General features: G+C 40.2%; 1 protein-coding gene across 1 annotated transcript; it reads left to right on the top strand.

The window, feature by feature from the left end:
* Window positions 1–1,909: 1,909 nt before the first annotated feature.
* LOC118419422 lies at window positions 1,910–10,661 on the top strand. Its single transcript, XM_035825790.1, has 10 exons — window positions 1,910–2,270; window positions 2,683–2,826; window positions 4,772–4,962; window positions 5,155–5,298; window positions 5,687–5,774; window positions 6,031–6,080; window positions 7,690–7,832; window positions 8,235–9,664; window positions 10,214–10,498; window positions 10,654–10,661. Exons 1-10 carry the CDS (start codon window positions 2,150–2,152, stop codon window positions 10,659–10,661), a joined length of 2,604 nt encoding a protein of 867 aa, XP_035681683.1. The 5' UTR covers window positions 1,910–2,149.
* Window positions 10,662–10,743: the final 82 nt, after the last annotated feature.

The following is a 10,743-nucleotide window of genomic DNA, read 5'->3' as shown; positions in this document are numbered from 1 at the left end:
AATCGCGCCTAATGTGAGGGGGGTATTACGACCACTTATGGGCGAACAAATATTGGACAGATTGCTCAACGAATTTTCTAGTTCTAGATGACTAATTCATTTTTACGTATTTTATTGCCTTTTAAGACATGCTTTTACATCGTGTGTCATATTCCAATCACGAAATCACAGAATCACAGAAATGCAATCTTTGATATTGAAATGTTGGCTAATTGTAGTGGTTTGCCCAAAGTTTGAGGTATCATTCTCCTGTTCGTTATTTGGTTCCTTTTCGTCTTCGTCGTATTTTCACATGCTGATATTGTCCGTTGTACCAAGTAGGTGGAGGAAAGTAAGACAAAGGTTTGTATCAAACCGAGAATTCGATGTGACTGCGAAGAAGTTGAAACAACAGGGCTGGTAGTGGTAGGGACAGTCTCGGATCCTAGTGTTGCAATAATTGTGAATGTTTTTTATCTCTTATGTATATATATACATGTATGTTTGCGTTGTATACAGTACTGTATGTTCGAACCCTGGAAGACTAGCCCTACGGGCCAAAGGGTATCTGAATAAAGGAATTGTAGCGCATAGAAATAGAAGTGTGAGACATGGATTGAATGGCTTGAATGTTTCAGTCCGCCTTGTTTGTAAACGATGTTTACAACTTTACTTTGTGATCACAGTGTAGTGGCTGTTTCCGATGTTAGTGGGTGCAAAAAGCTGGAAAAACCAAAACAGTGGCTTGAATGTAAGTTCATCTGTGACGGTAGTAAACATTATGTTACAATTTTAACACTTTATATCCGTACACAAAATAAAGCGCTTGCCAACAAGCTTCAGTCCTCTGATCCTTCTCAAGTTGTAATGACCCACAACCTAACTTTTGCCTCCAATCATCCTCTTGATGTGATTTCGGAACAACAAGACATGAAATCAGAGAAGAACATCTGGTTTCCGCACTAAAACAATGTGGCTACCGTGGTTGGAGCATTGATAAGGTAGACGTACGTTGGCAGGTAATTGAATTAAGCAGTAGCATCTTCGCGTGGTTTACAGACGTACGCTGTGATCCAACATGGCGCAGATGACGTCAAGTGAAAAGCCTGTATAGAGCAACGTCGGCATTAAAACTTTTGCAGTTGAATCGACTCTCGCTCTGTTTTCATCCAGCTTACACTGCCTTAGGGTGTACTTGAATTTCGTCCTAACTTTACTCATCAAGGAAAAAGACGGCCACTTTCCCTCCATAGAATGTACACTTGTAGGCCTATCGTGCAGCCGAATGCAGATCCTAAACACCTCGTTCCATCCGCGACACGTTCTCTGATTGTTGAGGAATTCGTAGAATCTTTTAGGGTGGAAATTGATTAACAGGTAAACAGTGAGTGCATTCGTGTGTGCGATTGATCCTGACAATTAGGATCCCTACAGATCAATGCGTCTATTGATAATTCTACATTCGACAGTAAAGATCAGCAAACTGTCAAGAGATAAACGATACGTGTCTATTTGGCCTGGTATCGTCGCCCAGTCAGTGATTTTGCGAGGCCAATATAATGTCGGAGGAGCTAGCGTGCAGCCTGAGCTACAGTTGGGAAATTTACATTTTAAGAGATACAAAGTGGAAAGTGATCAGACGTAACATAGTCGTGGACCACTTGAATATAATGTTTTGATGTCAGTGTCACTTGCCAACATTGATCAAGTCAAGATGTAGTATACAAGGGCACCAGCACTTTGATGGCTATGTTCTGTTGGTGTGATAAATGAAGCTAGTTCAATTAAGTGGATACGGCCAGGCGGTCACTTTTTTGCGTATATGGTCTACGTCGCCGTTGTAGGCTTTTGCCAACACGTGTATTTGGGCGGGGACAATCGGATTTTCAGCGAGACTGAGCACGTGCATGATGGTGACCCCGCCTCTTTCCTGAGTTTACCCATGCTGCACCAGTGTTCGAGGAAGATGTCGGAGCTGCTGGATCTCTGGACGACGTGTGTGTGTGACAGACAGCCATGACCGACGACTTTTTGCGGTACCAGGCCACCTCTGACAGAAACACGCATTTAGCTGAGGAACTCCTCCTTCATTTACTGAAGGAATCGCAGAGTCAAACCTTATTGTAAGCCTGCGGTGTTTATACTTTGGAGCTGAGACGGCGATCCGAACATGGCGCTATCTGCTTTGTGCAAACCGGCGGGCACATGGATGGCTGCCTGGTTTCTGCTGCTGTTACTACTTGTCACTATTGTGGATCCCACCAAAAGCCAACAGGGGACGGGTGTACAAGGTACGTACCAGTTCTTTGTCACTACAACAAAATATCCAATTGCATGTGCTCTTCAGTTGCATTGGCCATGGGTTTCTGGAGAAAGCCGGCGAGGCCACCCAGGGTGTGCTTTGTTTATATGGCGTCCAAGCTCGAAATGAAATTTTTTTCACTTTGGGCATAGCCTATTCGATGCTAAGAGTCTGTTAAGTCTATGGATGGGCAATATGATGATTATGTTGATGTTCCACCTTTGTGAAAATGACATAAGACCTGCTCTGTTCTTATATGTTTAAACATGTTATAAGAAAGCCTGGTCTTATATCAATGGTCACTTTTGGGGAATTTGTAATCGGAACACATTTTGAAAGACTTGAATGTTCACCAGTCTGTATCTATGGTTGGTTCAACTACATATATTTTTGTTATCCAGACTTTCAGTTTGAAGGGAACCAAGCCCTAGACAGCCAGATAATTCAGTTAACACAAGCATTGCAAACAGCAGAGGGGGACACTGAAACTCCAAGGATGAAGAGGACCCCAGTGGACTTCACCATTCCTCCATTGTTTCCACATGGTATGTACAGTGTTGTTGTTGCTTTGTTTATCACCTCTGCATTTGTACTTTCAAAGAGGAAAGAGGATTACACCGATGAACATTAGTCATCCAGGTAATAAGATATGCCATAAAGCAGTTACTCAAGCAACTGGATGTGTTTTTAGCATCCACTATCTTTCGTCAGTGACACTGAAGTTTGGAAGAAACTGGTCTTTTATACCCTAGTTATGAATGAAGACAATTTTGGATGTCTAAAAGGAAACAAGGTGAGACAATAGTCAAGGTAAGACTAAAAGAAAGAGTATTATTCAAGAAAGGTCTACCTATCCATCTGGCTGTTTGCTTTTTTGTCACTCCACAATTATTTCTACTTGCTGTACTTAGGCATGTCACACCACTCAGTGACAGGAAGTGAAAGACATATTAAGGTCAATAAGTGTTGAAGGGGTGACAGGAAGTGATGGTCAAAGATTGTAGAATAAGTTATTTATCATTCTTATCTGACAGCTGACAGACATTCCAAGACATGAGGTCATAAAGGTCAATGGAAGAGGCTATAACTCTTGGAAAGGTGTTCTTTTTTTACCTGCCTGTCTGTACTGGGTTTTACTGCTACATATTTTCCATTTGCTAGTCACATTGACTGTAGAGTGACAGGAAGTGATCAATCTACATGCGTTATTATATTTCAGCCATACCATAGGTATGGTGAAATATATTGTATTCGTAATGTTTCTTTCTTTCTTTCTTTCTCCTGTCAAATCCTCAAATCGAATCAACTCCGCCATTTTTTAACCGATTTGCTTGAAATTTGGCACAAAGGTAGAGTAAGCCAATACCCTCAGGTGTTTTTTTCATTTTTTTCATATCTGCCTTTAAAATGATTTTATTGAGGTTATTGTCAATTTTATGTATATTTCGGGCTCCTGTACCCTGGTATTACAGCCGAATGACATGAAATTTGATACAGAGGTGCCTTGATCATATGCTCACCTAGATTCAATAACAGTTTTGGCATACGGTACAACAAAATGCTTAATTTTGCGATTTTTGGCCATTTTTTGACCAAAAAAGGACATTTTTGGCCCCTGTAGCCTCGTTTTACAACCAAGTGATCTGAAATTTGGTCTAAAAGTGCTCTTCAATTATGTGCACATAAATTCAATAAAAGTTTTCCCGTACGGTACAACAAAATGCTTAATTTTGCGATTTTTTTACCAAAAAAGGACATTTTTGGCTCCTGTAGCCTCGTTTTACAACCAAATGATCTGAAATTTGGTATAAAAGTGCCCTTCAATTATGTGCACATAAATTCAATAAAAGTTTTCCCATACGGTACAACAAAATGCTTAATTTTGCGATTTTTGGCCATTTTTTGACCAAAAAAGGACATTTTTGGCTCCTGTAGCCTCGATTTACAACCAAATGATCTGAAATTTGGTATTAAAGTGCCCTTCAATTATGTGCACATAAAGTCAATAAAAGTTTTCCCATACGGTACAACAAATGCTTAATTTTGCGATTTTATGGCCATTTTTTGACAAAATTTTGACATTTTTGGCTCCTGTTCCCTCGATTTACAACCTAATGACCCGTAAATTGGTAAAGGGGTGCTCTAGATATTTATTCAAATGACCCATGTATATTTTTTGGCATGGACCACTTTAAAATGATATATTTGGGGTTTTTTTGGTCATTTTTGAATGGCCAAAGGGGTCAACGACCTCAAGGCCTATTGTTGCATGAGGGAGATGGCTGAAATATGCTGTATTTGCTCTCAAGCAAATGTCGGCCTTTCTAGTTTTAATGAAAGTCTTATTTGCATGATTGATGAATTAAAAAATACAATCACCTAAGACATAAGAGAAAGATAAGACATAAAAGAAATATTTCCTTGAAGTTGAACAGATGTGCTTACAAAATAACTCCTATTGGCTCTTGAGCTTGTGATTCATTTTTGCAGGTGCTGAGGCTCAGGCAGAGGAAGTGCACCTGCATGGAGTGTCCATGGCTGATGTCTACACAATGGCCTTCCTACAGCTGGAGGATGTGGCCTTCCTCTTCCTTGCATCAGGAAACAGCCATGGGCACAATGTGACCATCTTTGCTCTTGACACCATGTCAGAAGACTTCTTCGTGGCAGGACAGTGGCAGGTGTGAATGGTTAAACTATTTACCAGAATATGCCAGAATACACATAAAAATGGCAACCATTCTATGAAATAGTTTCCCAATACATCTGTCACAGATGGTGGAAAATAATAATTGAACTTATGTACCAATATGACATATCAATAATCAAAGTGTGAAATGTACACACAAAGATGCACTTTTCTTTTCCTGCAGGTTTCAGGTCCTGTTACTTTGGAAGCCATCAGCATGGGGTCCTCTGGGTTTCTCCTGGTGTCTGAGGAAGTTGAAGGGATCGTGCCTAAATCCTACAGAACTGAGATATACACCTTCAGCAGAGGTGCCACATCATTTGTGCAGGTTCCTACATTACAAGTTTTTATCGTCTCTAAATACCGTTATTTCCGTATCTTTATTGCAAACTCATGCCCGAAGGCTAATTGCAAATTGTATTTTGTTTTGTCTTTTTTTGGGAAGTTAACTGATGACGCCAAATAGCAATTATTAGAGCAACTGGTTGTAATTTTGGAAATGGTCAGACGTTTCAGGTAGAATCCACTACCTTTTGTCAGTGACACTAAAGAGATCTTGTTGGAGAGGAGGTTTGTATATTCTAACTATTAATTGATATGTAAAAGAGATCTAGTAGGAGAACAGTTCTTTAAATCCTATTCCTAACTATGAATTGAAATTACCTGGATGTCTAACCTTCATTGACGTTTATAGCTGATATGTCCTGCCATTTCAGACCATCGTCACCACAGGCAGATGTCACTGGAGGCACTTCACCATGGGGGACCTTTTTTTAGCAATGCTGGGCAAGAGGGCTCAGTCAGGTAAATCAGAACATCAGATGCCATGCACAGGAGATGTTAGGCTAGGCTGATAGATGGTACATCAAACATTTTGTACTGGTAATCATAGTTTTCATTAGGTAAAGGGGCTTGTGCAGCTGGATAAATGGTTTTAGAAATGTCAGTATTTTAAAAATCACTTTCTCTTTGGTTAGCTTTTCTACAACTTTTTTTTCAAATCAAAGTGAATTCAGAATATTGTATTGCATTTAAGCTTGAGCCTTTTTTTGCCTATTAGAATCAATGTTGCTGCATGTGTACTACTGGGATGGTGCATACTTTGACAAGGTTAGTGCATGCCTGTCATTCAGCTAGTTGTGTGAGTGCTATAGGTTTAAACACAATTGTGGATATATAATTGTTTAATCTGCAGCTATTAAATGACAATGACAATGACAATGATCTTTATTGCATATTCCTGCCCAACATGGGCTAAATGCATTGCACTTAAGTATACGTGAAACAACTTACATCTTATATCATCTAAAATCTACATAGTCTCTTCTCTCTTTTTAAACTTGTGTGAACAAATGATATTGCTAGATACAGAATCATCAGCATGATTTTGCTTTGGTGATATGCATGTTTGCTAACATGCTTAGAGTATAAAAGGTAATTGTATAGGTCAATTGTGTGCAAAAAAATGCTATTGCTTTGGATACATATCAATCATATTGATTTTGTTATCATGAATAAAAAGTAGTAAAACCAGTGGTCAATGGACCGATCCTGATCGACAAATAGAACAAGGTGGAACCCCCTATTCTATTTCAAACACCTCCATCAAAAATAGCCCCAGTTGAACAGAAATGGTCAAAGAAAAAGGCTATGCTATTTTTTGTTGAAGACTACACCCACAGAGTATAGGTATTGTGGGAGCGAGAGCCACTGCATAGTATTACATTGATGGTGGGCAGGTTGCAAATGTAGAGCTGGGTATGTATAAGACACAGGACTCTGCACTGGCAGACTTTGTAGAAGGGTCCCATTAGTTCGTGCTTAGTACAAGCTCCCTCTCCACGAGTGCCTGATCTGCTTTCTTCTTGATTTAGCTTTTATCATGAGCATGCATGCAGCTGCTATGCATGCAACAAACGCAGTAGAAACCCAGTCACAGATAGGTGTACCCTGGTTTTCACCTGCATTGACCGTATGTCAGTAACCGGACACTTATGCCCACCAACAAGGTAAAGATATGTGGTGCCTCCCGTTTCCGCTTTGATTGAAATTATGACGCCCATACCACAACTATATCAGCCCCCTCATCGGATGACTGTACCCAGTGGATGTAGCCTTCAACAAAGAAGTCAGTGCATCATATTTCGGCCTGGTCTGAGAGGATTTCAGGGTCAAAAGACCTAAACCGAAGTCAGTCGTTATTATCAGCTACACAGCGGCGGCTAGTTCTGTCCGACAAGCACTGTTTTTGACAGAGGTGTTCAAAATAGAACATGATCGAACAGGGGGCGGGGCTTCAGGAGTGATCCATACCTTACAGATGAATTTATAATATCTAATGACATAAAATGTTATTGGATTAAAGGAGATGTGCATTTGATGACAGGAGATGTGTGTTAAATGACAGCAGATGTGTATTTAATGACAGCAAGTGTGTATCTAATGGCAAAGATGTATGTTTTGTCCTTAGGTTTATGACTGTAATGATGTGTCTTAAATGGCATCAGATGTGTGTTAAATGACATCAGATGTGTATCTTGAACAACAGACGTCTATTTAATGACAGTAGGTGTGGGTTTAATGCAGAAGATGTGTGTTTAATGGCACAGCAGATGTGTGTTTTGTCCTTAGGTATATGACTAAGGAGATAATTACAGGAGATGTGTGTAAAATGACAGCAGATGTGTCTCTAATACCAGCAGATGTGTTTTGTCCTCAGGTGTTTGATATACCAGTGCAGTCAGCCTGTGCTGTCGAACCCTTCACCATTCAGAAACAATCTTACCTGGCTGTGGCCAACTGTCCCCCTGATGCAGTTAAGGGACAAGGACACATCTACTACAACTCTTCAATAATCTATAAGTAAGATTAGTATTTTGTCAAGATGAATGTTGGTTACTAGATGAATTCCATGGTCCTAAAATAAATTCTCTTACCTTTTCTTTTTTGACTTGAAATGGCATGTTTGCTGGCATTGTGAACTTCAAAACAATATGATGGAATTAATCTTTAAAAAAGAGGGAAAGTGTGTATCAAAATTCTTTTGAGTACTAAGTTGAAAGAAGAGTGAATAACTTTGAGCATTTATGACAATATTTTGAACAATCCATGATGAAGTCATTGCCAATCACGGTTAAATGCACATGAAGGTAATGAACCATAGCTGTATAGACCAACATTGACTGGTTGTTGAGTCAGATAGTTTAGGATAAAACTTCATTTTGAGAATTACTAATCACAATGCCTAACGTTATTTTCCTGCAGGTTTCTTCCATTCAAGAATGATTTTGAGGTTTATCAGCAGTTGCCAGGCCATGTTACTACAGACTTGGCCTTTTTCACAGCTGGACCAGATTCTTACCTAGCACTAACACAGAGGGTTGCCTGGACCTCCCCTCACCAGCAAACTGACACTGTCTCCTACAACTCTGAATGTGCCATCTATCGTTGGAATGGTTACTTCTTTGTCCCCTATCAGGATATCCCGCTGACTGATGCTGATGTCACAGCGTCAGTACAAACTTCACAACAACAAGCGGACTTGTTGGTCACGAATACAAAAGATAATGTGCAAACGTACCAGCTCATCAATGACAAGTTCGAACAATCTTTCATCTTCTCTTCTCATACAGACCTTGGTGGAATTAAGGACATCTATAGCTTTTATACAGGAACCTCATCTTACCTAATGTTTACATCAGAGGGGGCCAGATTATTTAAGGTCTCATTTCTTCAACGAGGAAAGTTGATAGGTTTCCAACAGGATATGGTGGTTGAAGTTGTCCGGTTAAACACTGTGCTTCAAAATATTGAAAAAAATGTAAGCAACATAAGCTCCGACATTCAAATGAAAGAGGTGAAGTTGAACACTTCTCAGGTTGTGGAGGGGCGGAAATTGTTTCAGAACGTCAGCATATCACAATGGCTTACCAAGTGGGATGACAACATTGTCACTGAAGAGGAAAAGCAAGCAGTGCAGACATTTAAGAACTTAACGACCACAGCACTCCTCATAGACAGGACTTCCACAGACGTTTTAGATTCCCTTCCGAGGTACCTGCTGACGTTTGGAGAACAGACATTTACCACAGAGACACACATCAGGAGCCTCAGAGTAAATCGTCTATTAACCTCAAAAAACATACATACAGAAATCTTCAATGAGGAGAGATTCAACCACTTTGTGAAGAACATGTTTTACAACAACAAAGATGACCAGTCACTTCATGCTAAACTCACACTTCCTTTTCTTAATAATGACGGCGACATCACAGTCTTAGGAACAATTGATGGCTTACACATTCCTGCAGATGTTGTCTTTCAAGACACACTAGCTGACATCTTTGCTACAAAGGTCTTTGAAAAGGGAGTGGTTTTCCTTCAGGACGTGGATGTCAGTGGAAGTATTAATGGCGTGCAGTTGGATGACTGCCTGTTGACACAGCAAGACCAGAATGTTACCGGCTTTCTGACCTTCCTAGATGACATCTCTTGTGAGGGTGATGTATTCATGGAAGAGGCTTTGACTGTCGGCACTGTTGATTTATCAGTACTGTCAGAAGATGTTGTGTATCTGCAGACAGAAGGTGCGCCTGTCAGGGTGGGTGGCAGCTGTGTCATCAACACCACCCTGCACGTCCTCGGAGACGTCTCTATAAACGGCACCATCAACCAGGTGGACATTGCTGAACTTGGTAAAACTCTTTAATTTGTTTTTAATAGCCTTAATTTGTTTTTAATAGCCTTATTCTGTGGAAAATTTGTGACAGCTCATTTGTTCTAGCTAATCACTATGACTGACCTTACAGATGGGTCACTTAAAGAAGTGCCAAAATTTACCTACCAATATCAGGCGCTGTGTTGGCAGGTCCATGTCGACACTTTTGTCATGCAGTCTTGTAGTTCAGGTGTTCAACCTTTGAATGCACATGTAGAATTCTGACAAATATGGAATTGATGACATTATTAAGAGTAACAGTTAAGCCTTCCAATGATGCACGAAAGGGCAACAATATTTAGATTTTTGAACATGTTGTTTCGAGTACATGTGAGCAGCATTGCTTAAGCCTTCTCCCTTCTACATAGACTGTAACCAATACAGACTTGGTGCCATCAGCCTACCTCAGCAGTGAGAAAGATAAAGGAACTTTTGAGCATGACATGACTTTACATACCGGCAGTACAATTTTTGACAGGTCCATGGAAATTGACCCATCGTTTCTTTGTTGTTGTTTTTTCTTCAGAGAAAACTGTGATGAGAGTGGACTCCTACCAGGTCATCACCGAAGACTGGACTGTGAGCAATGACATAACATTTACCAAACTGCTGACAGTTACCGGAACCATCAACAACTTATACATGCCAGAGGACGTGGCTCGTTTGGAAGGCGACCATGTCATGAATGGTGACGTGTTGATCAACAACAGTATGGCAGTTGCCGGTGCAGGAGGACTGGTAGTGGAAGGAATGGCCAATGGCATCTTGTTGTCAGACATCATGACTGTGGAATCACATCAAGAAGCCCATGGTAAGTGCTTTGCTCTTTCACCACTTTGCTCAAGTATTCAGCAATCATCATCATGGCTGTTGGATATCATTTTCAAGCTCATGTCAAAATGCACCAAACTCCACTATGACATAAAAAAGATCTACACAATATTTACATTCGCTAAACTTGAGAAGCTACATGATCTAAAAAAAGACCACATTTTTATTGACACAAAATCAACCAAATTTTGTCAAATGTCTTCACAAATTAAGATGTTGCTGGAG

Source organism: Branchiostoma floridae, chromosome 7 (genome assembly GCF_000003815.2).
Source record: "Branchiostoma floridae strain S238N-H82 chromosome 7, Bfl_VNyyK, whole genome shotgun sequence".
NCBI classification, from domain to species: domain Eukaryota; kingdom Metazoa; phylum Chordata; class Leptocardii; order Amphioxiformes; family Branchiostomatidae; genus Branchiostoma; species Branchiostoma floridae.
The sequence above is the reverse complement of the archived record's forward strand: the minus strand, read 5'-3'. Positions and strand labels throughout refer to the sequence as shown.